The sequence below is a fragment of the Eptesicus fuscus genome, chromosome 10 (assembly GCF_027574615.1).
Source record: "Eptesicus fuscus isolate TK198812 chromosome 10, DD_ASM_mEF_20220401, whole genome shotgun sequence".
Classification (NCBI taxonomy): Eukaryota; Metazoa; Chordata; class Mammalia; order Chiroptera; family Vespertilionidae; genus Eptesicus; species Eptesicus fuscus.
The window spans coordinates 9,096,667-9,110,330 of record NC_072482.1 but is presented as its reverse complement, the minus strand read 5'-3'; the positions used below and the strand labels follow the sequence as shown (position 1 = coordinate 9,110,330).

General features: G+C 60.4%; 1 protein-coding gene across 1 annotated transcript in view; it reads right to left on the bottom strand.

Moving 5' to 3' along the window:
* Positions 1-12,832, bottom strand: part of GLP1R (glucagon like peptide 1 receptor) — a 34,387-nt gene extending 21,555 nt beyond the window's left edge. Inside the window, exons 1-3 of the mRNA XM_054722297.1 lie at positions 12,755-12,832; positions 5,165-5,261; positions 4,417-4,524 (exon numbers count right to left, since the gene is read on the bottom strand). Of these exons, the coding sequence (XP_054578272.1) occupies positions 4,417-4,524; positions 5,165-5,261; positions 12,755-12,832 (283 nt within the window). The remainder of the gene's footprint in view (positions 1-4,416; positions 4,525-5,164; positions 5,262-12,754) is intronic.
* Positions 12,833-13,664: the final 832 nt, after the last annotated feature.

Sequence of the window (13,664 nt, the reverse complement as noted above, 5' to 3'; positions counted from 1 at the left end):
TCTCTGCCCTTCCCGGGGCCGATCACCCGCATCCGGGGTCCTGCCGGCAGGTCCTCCTGCCAGTGGGATCCCAGGCTGGCCGCACCCTCTGCTCAGGGCCAGCGGGGAGGACGGGAGGACGGGGCGGTGGTGTGAGCACAGATGTGGTGTTACTGGCAGAGCGTCTGGGATCACCGCGTCCCTGAGACAGTCTATGTGAGGGTGGCTGTCAATTATCCTTCAGCAGCAGCAAATATTAAAATCCAGGGCCGGCTCCTGGCTGGGCCGTGGTCCCCAGATGCCCATCTTGGCTGGGGGTGCAGCGGGTCCAGGCCCAGCCCTGCTTATCAGCCCAGCTTTATCTGGCCCAGGAGCTGCTGGTAAATCAGCCAGGGGCTTGGCTCCGGTCTTGTCAACACCAGGAGGCAGCCGGCCGCATGCCAGGAGGCCCAGGAATATTTCATTAAGTCAGACCCTGGTGTTGGAAATAAAACCCCCAATTAAACACTTCCCCTCCCGGAAACTGCAGCGGCGTCTGTAATCAAGCTAACAGCCGCCCTTCCACGTGGCTGCGGCACGCGGGGCCGCGGAGAGCCGCTCATGAATCCATTAGCTCTGCTCTGGCAACGGCAGTGCCAGCAGGACGCCTGGCCCCTCTCACAGACCACGGGCCCAGCTGAGGGCCCCCAGGCGGGGGGGGGTGGGGTGTCACAGGCCCTCCCCAAAGTGCTGACATGCAGGTCAGAGGCGGGGCTCGGACCGAAGGCATCAGCGTGGGGTGAGGTGAGGGTGGAGCATCAATTACGGCCTAGGAAGAGGAGGGCAGGTTCTGAGCTGCACAGACTCAAGTTCAGATCCTGGTTCTGCCTCAACCAGCCATGGGACCGGGAACAGACCGCCTGGGTCTCCGTTTCCTCATGTGTAAACGGGACCATATGCCCTGCCGGGTCTGCGGGGTGAGGATTAGGAGATAAAGCGTGTGAAGTGCCTAGTGCACAGGAAGCCTTCAACACGTGGTCCCAGGGGGAGCCCTGCTGCGGCCCCGCCCCAATTTCTCCAAAGGGCACCCCTTCACCGAGGCTGGGGCTGGGGCTGGGGACACTCCTCAGCCAGAACTCCCCCAAAGCCAAGCTCGGGCCCATCTCCCCTTGGCAACCCGGGCCCGCCACGGGAGCTCCCATGCTGCTACTCAGGGGAGGCACCTGTCAGGGCTCCCGAGACCTGTGAGTGATAGGCCACTTTACACGCATTTTATGGCTCCCGTGTAATTAGAACTGAGCTAACACGCAGGTAGAGATCGGGAGGGGCTACAGCTAATGAGACCAGAATGATGGGTAACAAGCAGATCGTTGTGTGTGGGTAAACGGCCCTCCTTCCCCTTCATCCTCTGCCTGTTCGTTCGGGCCCGATGTCACCTCTCTGAAAGCCACAACGTGGGCAGGAGAGGTGGCTCTGACCTCCCTCAGCACACTTCCTGGGCCGCTGAGCTGACCTCCTCAGCCCCGTGGTGCGGGGTCACCCCTACTCCCAGCGCACACACTCGCACACCCCTAAGCCGGACTCTCCCTGGCCGTCCCAGCCCCGACACAGACCTAACTGTTTTGAATGTAGTTCCTTCTCTGGTCATTCATTCCTCGGCCTGCTCTGCCCCCGGGAGGCTGACCCCTGTGGACAGCATCACTTGGGCTCTCTGACCTCTACTGGGTTTGACCGGGGGACGTGTCGGCAGAAGGTAGGAGGGCAGGAGAGGGGAGACGCTGGGGGATTTCTCCCTGGCTCCCTTCCTGCCTGGATTTGGAGCTTCAGGCAGTGGCTTCAGGCTGGCCTCGCTGTCACCACGACCTCCGGCTGTCAGGGGGGCCCCAGAGCCCCGTTCCTGCCCCACTCGGGTCCAGGGGTGCTACGCTTCCCTCGGCTGCAGTCCGTGGTGCTTTATGTACCTGTCGGCCCCAGCTCTGCCCGGCCTCTGTAAGTGCCCACCACTAAACTCTCTTCCACGTCCCAGCTGAGTGTTTTCTGCCAGCATCCCGCCTGAGACAACACTTCCTTCTGCCCACCCCTAACCCGTGCTCATGGCCACTCCCTTGATCAGCCCAAGAAAGGTCCCAAACTGCCCCTTCCTGCTCCCACATGCCCTGAGTGGGGGTGAGGGGAGCCAGCCTCTGCCCAGGGGGCGGCCAGGACAGGCCAGAGGCAGCAATTCTGCTGCGGGAGCCGGACGGGTGTCTCTTCGGATCCCTCACTCAGGGAGAGGGGCAGGGGAGGCAGCTGGGTGATTCTGAGTGTCGAAAAGGGGCATGAATTAGCGCGGGAGTCAGGGAGGGGCGGGGGCTGGCAGGGGCCTGGGCTGTGGCCGTTATCTTCGTGTAGAAAGCAATAAAACTGTGTTCGCTCATAAACGGGCACCACCAGGGCCTATTTCCTGCTCAAATAAAATTAAAGGTGATGGATGGAGCCAGGAGCGGCAGGGGAGCGGGGGTGGGGGTGGGGGGCGGCTTGTGCTGAGTGATGGGGCCTGTCCGGGGCCTGGCTCCGGGGGGTCTAGGGCGCAGCCCAGGCTGGGCTGTACGCAGCCTCCCAAACCTCTGGGAGGCAGGGGACGTGGAGGTATTCCGGGAGGTGGGGGAGGTAGACAGGGTGGGTGAAAAAATTAACAGCAACCATTTTTCAAGAACCTGCAATCCTCTGAACACCCCCATCACCTGGCTCCGTCCCATGTCCCAGGTGAGCCAGCTGAGGCACAGGGAGGTTTGAGGGTTCCCTCCAGCTCACACAGCCCCTCGGAACAGCGGCAAGCACAGCCACTGATTGTAAGACTCGGCTTTTCCATCTCTGGAAAGAGGGCAGGCAGCTCACTGCTCTCCCTCAAGCTGTGTCCAGCCAGCAGACGCCCCGGCCACTCACCTGTCTCCATGCCCAGGGATACACATGTGCATGCACACACGTGTGTGTGCACGCGCACACACACACACACGCTCATGCTTGCACACTCAGGGAAGTCTGGGATAGCAATTAAACCAGACTCCTGACTGAGTCCCGGGCCTTCTATTTACAAGCTGTGTGAGCTTGGAAAAGTCACTCAGCATCTCTGTGCCTCGGTTTGTGCCTCTGTAAAAGGGGAAGATAATCGGAGTACTGGCCTCATAGAGTTGTTGTGAGGATTACATGAGTTCAGGTATGTACAGTGCTTACAACAGGCCACAAGGTGCTGTGTGAAGGGCCCTGTGGTAGCCAGGCTCGCCCTATGCACCTCAGGGAGGTGGTGTCCTGGGGGTGGAGAAGGAGCGTCTCTGTAGGACTCCTGATGCGGCTTCATATGACCTCAGTCCTGAGTGCTGAGGTGAGGCTCATGCCAGGCCCTGCCAGGTGACCTGATAATCGGCTAAAGGGCGCCTCCTCCAGGAAGGCCTCTGGCTTCCCATGGTGCGACCTCATTTTCACACTTGCTTCCGGGCTGGTTTCTGCTCGGTCTTAGGTCCCCTCGGGCACCATGGTGAAGATCACAGGCTGGGTTCAAATCCTGGCCCTGCCATTTACCACGTCATTTGGAGCAAGTAGCTTAAACTTTCTGGGGCCTCAGTTTCCTCATCTTTACAAGAAGCCTAACCATAGGGCAGTAGTAAAGATTAAATGAACACCCTGCTTTCAGGCAATACTTGGCACATAGTAGGTACTCAATAAATATCAGCCCTTACTGTAATCTTTATTACGTGAGAGTGTCTTTTCTCCCCTGATTGGGACTGAGCTCCTTGAGGCAGGGTGCGTGTCTCTGTTAACCCCCTGACACCTGAGATAGATGGGCAGTGTGGGGGTGCATTAACTGCCCCTCCAGTCAGAGCCCCCCATGCAGCCTCTGTAGGTCTCTGTACTCCAATGACCCCTCACTTATCTGGTCACACCTTCCCCCGTGCAGGGCGTCCCTTGCAGGCAGAAGTGAGCTGGGCGGCCTTAGGGACCGCTCCCCAATGTCCTCATCACTACTCCCACTGGGTCCATCTGACCAGCAAAGTCCTGAAGAGTTAGGAGGTAGCTACATGCCACCACCAGGTACAGGGCACCTACCAACACCCAGCACACATACATGCATACATACATACATGCATACATACATCAGAGCAATGGCACCTCTAGGACTGTTCCCACCTGGGCTCCTTTCCTAACTACTGGATGAGGGGCCCACGTTTCTCCTTAAGTCAGACCCCACACTTCCCCCACCCCACTTGCCAGCACAGCCTCAGGCCCAGTTACCCCCAATGCCCCCCACTGCCCCCTCGCCCCAAGGAAAAGCAGGCAAGCTACCCAGACGGAGGCCTAAAGACCTTCTGGGGTGAGGAAGGCTGTGTCCCAGTGGAAAGGAAGCAGTGTGCACCCCACCCCAACTGCACCCCCAGCCTCCTGGACACCGGAGGGTGGTCCACACCAGGGGAGGGGACTCACCGCTGTTGGCCCAGGGCAGGTACCAGGGGCAGCTGACATTCACGAAGGAGCCGGGTGGCCCGTCTGGCCAGCAGGCATAGTCATCGAAGGTCCGGTTGCAGAACAGGTCTGGGTGCGGAGAGAACAGTCCTGAGTCCCGGCCTGTCCGAGGCACTTCCCCACCACGGGGCTGGTGGGGCCAGGACCCTGCGCTCTGCCAACCTCTGCTGAGCACCTGCTGTTTGCCAGGCAAGCAGACCTGGCCACTTAGCAGTGGCACTTTGAGCAAGTTGCTTAATGTCCCTCTCCCCTCATCTGTAAGATGGGGGTAGTCCCGGTTCCCCAGGGCTTTGTGGGGACACATAGTGCATGGCATGGAGATAACGGAGCACAGTAAGTGCTCAGTAACAAGCTCCTTAGGACTATGCTTAGACATTGCATTCGAGGGGGAAATGGGAGCTCACATGGCCGTTATCACCTTCCTAAGGTTGCTGCGTTGTGATTGCAGGGCCAGGATTTGAACCCAGGCCTATTGGTCTCCTAACCCCGCCTTCCCCCCCAACATTCATTGTTATATTTATGCTGCTGGGCCCACAGTCCCTGCACAGGCGGGAAGTGCTGAGGACACAGAATGGAAAGGCCTGAGGGGCCCAAGGCGGGGACCAGGGGCATAGACATCAACAAGACAACACCCCAAAGCACTGGGCAGATGTGGCGTCCCCGAGGCGAAGGATGCCCACCCAAGGCCCGGGGCCCCGCCGGGACTCACCCGTGGCTGGGGGTGGAGCCTCGGTCAGGAAGCGCTGGCACTGGTGGCGATATTCACGCCATTTCTGCACCGTCTCCGAGAGGGACACGGTGGCGCCCTGGGGGGAGGGCAGAAATGGGGCCCCTCTGGTTCAAGCCAACCTCTCTTCTAACCCCCGCCCCCAACGCACTTGGTTTCTGGATGTCCAGGGGATCTAGAGCCCCGAACTCCACCAGGCGCCGGCGGTCTGAGAAGGGGCAGGAACCAGTGGCGCTTCAGAGGGACGTTTTTATGTCTCTGTCCCTCCCAGGCACTGGTGCCCAGTCTGATGTGTGGCAGTGCCCCTCAAGCGTCTCCTGACTTGATGCTTTGGGGGAGGCGTGGGGGGAAGGGAGGGGAGGATGTGTGTCAATCATGGTCTCCTCTGACCTCACCGAGGAGGGAGTCCCTGGGAGCCCCAGGGCTCCGCTCCCAGGGCCCAGTCAGCCTGCCAACAGGATTCTCAAACTTTCAACCATTCTAGAAGGGAAATACAGGCCCCGAGTGGGAGAGGGACGCAGTCAGGGCCACACAGAACCCTAAGGGGCAGGGCTAAGGCCAGCTCTGGGGGGCACGGGTGTGGTGGGGTTCACTGCTGGTAATTCGATCCCTCCTGCACAAAGCAATCCTGTCGGGAGGCAACACCACTCCCCAGTGTCCCTCATAACAGTAACAACACAGGTCAAATGTGCAGCTCAGCTTCAGTCAGCTGGAGAGGGGGCGTCCTGAGGGCCTGGTGTGAAGGGGTCAGGAAAGTTCCAGAACATGGAGCTCAGGCCTTTGACAGGAGGGGCCCCCCATCTGTGATTAGGGGAATATGAGTTTCAATTTTCAGATAAGGTAACAGAACTGGCCTTTAGCATGGAGACCCCAATGGACACACCCAGTGAGAATGGTCCCTGCCAAACACTTTTATGTACTTCCTTCAGGTTTGTCTTGGGACTCTGTTTCTTTTTTCTTTTCTTTTCTTTTCTTTTCTCTCCTCTTCTTTTCTCTTCTCTTCTTTTCTTTTTTTCCTGAACAGGCTCAAGATTATAAATAATCATGTAGAGGCTGCAGTTGTGAAATGACCAGGGAGCCCTACATATAAAATTTAGGATCTATACATAATTTAAAACAAAATTTCACTTTCTGAAATCACAAAAGTAGACACGTGTGCTGAAATCAAAATAGTTTCTTTTGGAAGCTCACAGCCTTGACTGGCGGTGCCCTAAGCACTCACTGGGCCTGGTTTCTGAGTATCCCGCCCTCGGGGGAGCGGAGTCCTGGCTTATAAGGCACGGCCTGGCCTGTAAAAGACACAGGTTACCATGTGCTGGTCCCCCAGGGAGGGGACCAGGCCTGCTTGAGCCCCAGCCACATTCCTGGAGTCAGCGTGCTGAGGCCACATGGGCCACCTGGAGGATGGAGCTCTTCTCAGGGCAAAGTTCAAGTGTATTTGAATAGTATTGTTATAAATAAATAACATGATTCCTTAATCAACCTCAACAGCAGCAAAGGCAGCGGCAGGGTTTTAGCTACAAGTGAAGCTTGGTGGACCCACCCCACCCTCCAAATCCCTTTCCTGCGGCTCCGGCTCTGCCTGCAACAGCGGCTGCTGGGGCTGCTGGGACAGTGGGAGCGGGTGGCCCTGGGGGCCCTGGGGGCGGGAGGGCAGAGCTGGGAGATTTCCCCTGACCTCTCCTTCTGGGAGGAGAGCAGGCAGGAAGCAAGGTCACTGCTGGGAACTGGGGCAGAAGGTATATCTGGGCCAGGGAGTGGGGACAAGGCAGCCGTGGAGACCAGAAGCCTCAGGGTGGGGGTGGGGTGGGGGTTAAAGGCCAAGGTCAGGCCATGAAGGCCTGGCCACCGCCTCAGGGAGCTTTAGACGCAGGCAACCTGTCACCTGCTCTATCTCAGACTGGGGCTCCCTGAGGACAGGGCTGTGTCCCCCTCAGACTGGGGCTCCCTGAGGGCAGGGCTGTGTCCCCCTCAGACTGGGGCTCCCTGAGGACAGGGCTGTGTCCCCCTCAGACTGGGGCTCCCTGAGGGCAGGGCTGTGTCCCCCTCAGACTGGGGCTCCCTGAGGACAGGGCCGTGTCCCCCTCAGACTGGGGCTCCCTGAGGACAGGGCTGTGTCCCCCTCAGACGGGGGCTCCCTGAGGACAGAGTCGTGTCTCCCCTCAGACTGAGGCTCCAGTTATAAGAGGAATAAGCCCCGAGGATGTAACGTACAGTGTAGGGAATATAATCAATAGTGTTACAACCATGTACACTGGACTTATCATGGTGATCATGTCAGAAGATAAATAAAGGTTGAATCTCTATGTTGTGCAGCTGAAACTAATATGATATCATATGTCAATTATAATTAAAAGTAAGTCAAGTGCTATGAGAACACACACACACAGAAATAAGAACAGGCCTGTGTCCCCTCAGAAAGAGCTCCCTGACAATGGGGGTCCTCCACCAGCTTGGGGTCTCCAAATACTGCTCACACCCCTCCTGTGGCCCTTCCCAGGACTAAGTACCTGGGCCTCGGGCCTCTCCCCACCTGGGGTTATGGGAGCCACACTGTGCCAGGCTCTGGGTGGTGGTGTGGGGATGGGCGGGCCTGGGGAAGACGAAGATGTAGGACCCAGCTCTGGCCTGAGAGAGGCCCCAGGCCAGGGCTGTGCCCTTCACTTGTGGGTGGGGTGGGTCCTTGCTTTGCAGGACAGGACAGAGGAGGGGTGGTGGGCGTGCTCACGCTGGGCCAGGCTCAGTACAGACTCCAGACCCCAGGAGACTGGGAGCTGGGGATGAACGGAGGGGGGGTGGGGAGAGACTGGACTACCGGGGGTGGAGGGAGGGCATTGCAGCAGAAGGGCCCAGTGGAGGCAGGGTGCAGAGCAGGGCGCTGGTACTCCAGGAGCAGAGGAAAGCCTGACTGAGGCTCAGGAGGCTTCCCAGGCCAGAACGGGACCTGGACAGAGTTGAGGATCTGGCCTGGGGCAGGGCTGGGGGCCACCCGGGCAGCCGGGCCCAGGTGCTCAGGTGGACTCAGTAACCCCGTGGAGGGTAAACAGCCCTGGCTTTGGGCTCAGACCTAGGCCTGACATGGAATTAATTAATTAACCCCCCCCCCCCATAAATTGTTTGTGACCTTGTGCAAGAATTTTAACTCCCAGCCTCAGTTTTCACATGTGTAAAATGGGAATAATAACCGTCCCTCCCCACCCAGGCTTGCTGTGAGGAATAGGTGAGTTCATGCCGAGAGCAGTCCCTGGCAGGGAAATGCACGGTCTGCAGCGTGGCCTCGGGATTGCTGCTGTTTGTGGGAGAAGGAGCAGTGGAACAAGTAGCCTGGCTTCCTGGGGAGTCTGGGCCCCGCCCCTCCATCACTTTTAGGATCAACACTCTCCCCAAAGCAGGAAACAAACATACTTTCACCCAAGGATCGGGGACGTGGGAGACTCCATGTCCAAGGGCAGGGAACAGTGAGGAGGGGCAAGGCCCTGCCCACCAGCCCCGCCCCTGTGGAGGGTGGCCCCGCCCCTCACAGGGCAGCAGAGCTGGCCCAGAGTACAGGGCAGAGGGGAGGGGCCCGCAGGCCTGGGTGCGGGCAGGCTGGCAGTTTTTTAAATTGGGATTTGCCAGGCTTCATGGGATCTCTCTGAGGGGGGTGAGGGCAAATGAGGGTGGGGTTTACAACAGGAGGGGGTGTCTCTCAGATTCAGGAGGTGAGAAGGAGGATGCCAGGAGGGAGTGGTGTGCGAGCACTGAACAGGGAGTCAGAGTGCCAGGACCCCTGGCCTCTTGGTTTAAATCTCAGCTGTGACGGAAGGGGCATATTTAATCTTTTGGGGCCTCAGTCCCTTCGCCTATAAAATGGGCATATCATTCTCAGAGTTACTGCACAGATCCGGCAAGATCAGGCAGGTGAGCATCCTCAGGAGATGACAGCCCTGCAGCATGGGCAGCATGAGGAGGAAGGGGGCGGAGAGGAAGGATGGCGGTGGAAGGGAGGAAGGGCGCTCTGAGCCTGGAGCCCCGAGCCAATCGCTGCTAACCTGAAAATCCCTCCTGCAGGGGGGATCCCTCCTGCGGAGGGGAAAATCCCTCCTTACTCACTTATTCCTCCCAGTGAGTAAGGGCATCAGATTCTTTTCTTTCCTGAGAACTGGTTTGATTGAAGGGGAGGAGGAAAGAGACCTTGCCTCTCTGGGCCACTGAGGTGGGAAAAATGGGAGAGGGCCCCCCAAAAGAAGAAAGAGGACTCGGAAGACAGCTCTGATGCCCGAAGGCTCCTCCCAGGACCCCAAGGCCCTTAGCCACTTCCCAGGGCCCAAGTCACTGGCCCCTGTGCCCTGGAGGGGTGGGGCTGTCAGCCCCTGGCTCTTAGACACCCCTCCTTTTTGTTGTCTTAAGGGCTCCAGATACACAAGCGAAAGGGCAGGGAAAGGAATAGTGCACACACGTTCTCACATGCACAACCTCACACGGATACCCTGGCACACACATTACCACCCACGTCAGCACATGCTTACTTCCCGAGAGATGACCCAGAGTCTCTCACATGCTGAGACACTGCCCACAAGACACACATGTTCCTTGACTGACATATATTCAACTCACAGTGTCACACACATACATACAGAGACACAGCCACACATTCTGTGACAAGCGCTCTATCTCTCACCCACACCCGGACTCATCCTGGCAGCCAGCCAGTCACACACTAAGATGTCACACACACACACACACACATACACCTCCCAGACACAGTATCACATATGAGGTCACAAACACATATACACTGTCAGACACAATCACATGCTGAGATGTTTCACACACAGTGACACACGCAAACAGACTGTCACACACACAGGGCCATGTACAAGCACACAGAGAAACAGGCCCCTGGTCTGTCTCTCAGTTTCTCTCTCATTGTTTCTATGTCTCTGTATCTCTCTAACACACACACACACACACACACACACACACACACACACGAATCTGCATAGAGGCAGGTGGCAGCTAAGGCATCAGAGGGCAGGATGTGATTTGCTGGTTGCTCCTGCCCCGGCAGCCACCTGGGTCCATGTCCAGGAGTGAGCCCAGCTCAGAACAACATCCACGCTGACCGCAGTGCACCCTGGACTCCCTCGGTCCTCCACTGGGGTGCAGAGCTGGGCCTCCACAGCCCCTCTCCAAGCCCAACTCTGCTGCCTCAGGGCAGGCTTGCAGAATCCCCAGGACAAAGGGGTCACGTCTGCCAAGCGACCGAAGCTGTCTCAGGTGCCAGTGTCTCCATCCTCTCCATACCCTGTTTACAGATGCGGAAACTGAGGTTCAGGATGGTCAGGTGTCCTATCCAACATCACCAGCTGATAGACTCAATATGGGAACCAGGTTTGCCTGGTTCTAATTTGGGTGTCAAAGGCCATCCCGTCCCCCAGTAGAACAGCTCCCTCCCAGGGGGCTTGGGAGGTCAGGAGCAGGGGTGGTGGTCCTTGCCAGCAGCAAGGGAATGGCCTAGGTCCCCTTCTTCAGGGCTCGCCCCGCCTGCAGGAGCTGCTTCCAGCCCTGACCCCAGAGCTCCCGCTGGGACCTTCCTTCAGTCCCACCTGGGCACCAGCCCCACACCCCTTGCTCCTCTCTGATCCTAAACCGCGGGGCCACCTTACACAGGGAACCTCTGATCCTGAACCTTACACAGGGAACCTTTCTTTTCTGAGCTCTGCACCTCCCCCCGCAAAAAAAATCAGTGGCCTGGAGGGAGTAACTCTATTCTTGCCAACCTCATGAACAGACAATATAATGAAAATTTACCTTTTTTTGGAGTCTTATATGCGGGCATGAGGTTGTCACAATTATTGCGGTCTAAGCTCAAAGTCCCTGTCCCTCATATCTCCACGGTAGCCAGGGATGCTCAGGGCCCCCCAACAAGAGAAGCCCGAGGCGGCCCCGTCTCTGCTCAGAGCCTGGCTCACCCTGCCCTTCTCTGTCCCCCAGCCTTGCTATGGCCCCAGGAGATTGGGTTTATACTTTGGCCCAGGGCTGAGGAATGAGGGGATCAGGAGGAAGGGCAGGTTCAAGGAGCCTGTCTCCTCTGGGGAAAGGAAGGAACTTTGGGGAGAAGACAGGCAGCCTCCAGAACCTCTCCTCTTCCCTGAATCCAAACCAGTCTACACACCCGGCCTGGAGCAGGATGGAGCCCGACCCCATCTTCGCCCAGGAGAGGAGGTGAAGGTGAGGGAGAGGCAGGTCATGGGCCTGCAGTCCTGGCTCCCGAAAGATCCCAAGTGCACCAGGGAAGCCACGGCCTGGCTGAGGGGTTGGGGGTGATGCTGTGTGTGCGTGTGGGGGGCCGGGGGGTACCTCCTATGGCCAGAGGCAGTAGCTGGGCTGGGGGGACAGGGACACAGAGGGCATCTGGAAAGGAACTTGGGGGCTGAAAATGGGCTGGCACCTTAGCTGGGAGGCACATCTGTCCACATCTGGGTTCTTAAGGGGTGGGGTAGGCCCCCACCAGGGCAATAGCCCCTCATCCTGCCTCCCAGCTGTGTTGGGACCGTTCCAAGGCCTGTATGGGCGCACTCCCCGCAGCCCTGGGTTCTTCGGGTCTGGGGGTCGGAATGGGAGGCCATGGAAGAGACAGCTGCGACACAGGACAGGCCACCCAAGCCTGTGCCTCCGCTCTGCTCAAGCTTCTCCCAGCGTCTTAGGACAACTCCCTTCGCCAAATGCAGGCTCACCACAGCCCCCGCCCGCCCGGGGCTGCAGACAGGACAGGCAGGGAGGCCGTGGGGGCCCTGGAGGGGGCTTCCGCGGTCCTCCCCGTGGCCTGCTCTCCGGTGGCGAGGAGGCCAAGGTGTCTGCGTGGCTCAGGATGTGCTCTGGTGTGTGTTGTCCACCAGGGGGTCAGAAGGGGGCTCAGGCTGGTGAGGGGGGCCTGCTGCTTCCAGGGGGGCAGGAGCCTCCAGCCTGCTTGCCGCAGGGGCCGCAGGGGCCGGGGAGTGTGCGTGTGACAAATTCATCTGGGAGGTCACCAGGAAGGACGAGCGCCGCAGGGTCCCTGGGGCTATGAGTCAAAGGCTGCGCTGGGGGCCGGGGGTCCTGCAGCCGGGCGCCCACACCCCGGCCCCCTCTGTCCCCAGAGCCTTCTCAGGGTCTCAGGGTCGTCGGCCAGCCAGCGGGCAGCTGGGGGGTGGGCAGTGCGGGCAGGGGTCGGGGCGCAGCGGGGCGGGGCCAGGTCGGCGCAGTGGAGAGGCGGAGGCCGGGGAGGGGGCGAGCCGGGCGGGGCCGGGCGGCGGGCCCGGGTCCGGGGAGAAGGAGTTGGGAAAGTGTCTGGGAGACGCGGCGCCAAGTCAGCGCCCGGCGGCCGTGGGGCAGCTGGCGCCCCGCAGAGGGGCCCGGGCGGCCGGGAAGCGGGCGCGGCGCGGGGAGGGTCGCCCCGGCCAGGCCAGCCCGTCCGCGCAGCCCGGGACCAGCCCCGCAGTCCCTGCTCCCTGAGCTCCCGCTCCCTCCGCCTGCGGCCGCGGAGTTTCTCCCAAGTCCCGCCGCCCCTGCCGGGACCCGCCCGCGCCCCCACGTCCCCGCGGGGCTCACCTGGGGGCGGGGGCCGGCCCTGCCCACCGCCCCGAGCAGCAGCAGCGCCAGGCGGAGCGGCCCGGGGGCGCCGGCCATGGCGGGCTCAGGACCGGGCCATCGCTGCCACCTGCGGAACCGGCGACTGAGCCCGGCGGGCGGGCGGGCGGGCGGCGCGGGGAGGAGCCGGCGCGGGGCGCCCCGCCCGCGGGAGGGGCCAGCGGGTCCCCGGCCTCCTCTTTCCCGCAGCCCCGCCGCGCGCTCCGTCAGCCCGGGACCGGGGGATGCTGGGCCCTGCGCCCCGAGCGCCACCCACGCACCCCGACTTCCTCCCAGGGCCCCGGCTAAGGAAAGCCAAACCTCTCTGACACCCAGAGGAAACTGGACCTGCGGAGCGCGTGGGACTCGTCCAAGGTCACCCCGCCCGCAGACCCCTCCCGGAAAGTGTAACCCCAAGAGCTGCGAGTGACTAGGAGGACAGACCCACTCCGAGGGGTGCCTCCTTCCAAGGCCGCCCCTCTCCCCGGCTCTGTCCGGAAGGGTGGTGGGGCCCTGCTGCTGGGGAGGTCTGGGGGCCCCCACTCCTGCAGCCCCCACGGCCCGCTCTGAATGGGGGCTCTCAGACCTCAGTGTCCCGTGATAACGTGGGCCCATGGCTGCTCCCTGGGACCCCTGCGTCGTCTCCCCGTATTTTATCTCTCCTCCCCCCCCTCCCCCCCGCACCTCCAAACACAGTGCGGGCCAGGGGTGGGGGCGGGTGGGAGCAAGGGCTGAGCAGGCACTGATCCCATTCCCTAACGCCCACCTGGAGAGGGGCGGGAAAAGGGGACCCCCACCCCCACAACACATGCCCATCACCACCACCACCACCACAAGAACTGGGATGCCACCTTTGGGGAGGGCGAGGGAGCAGCACTCAGCCCTGGACCTG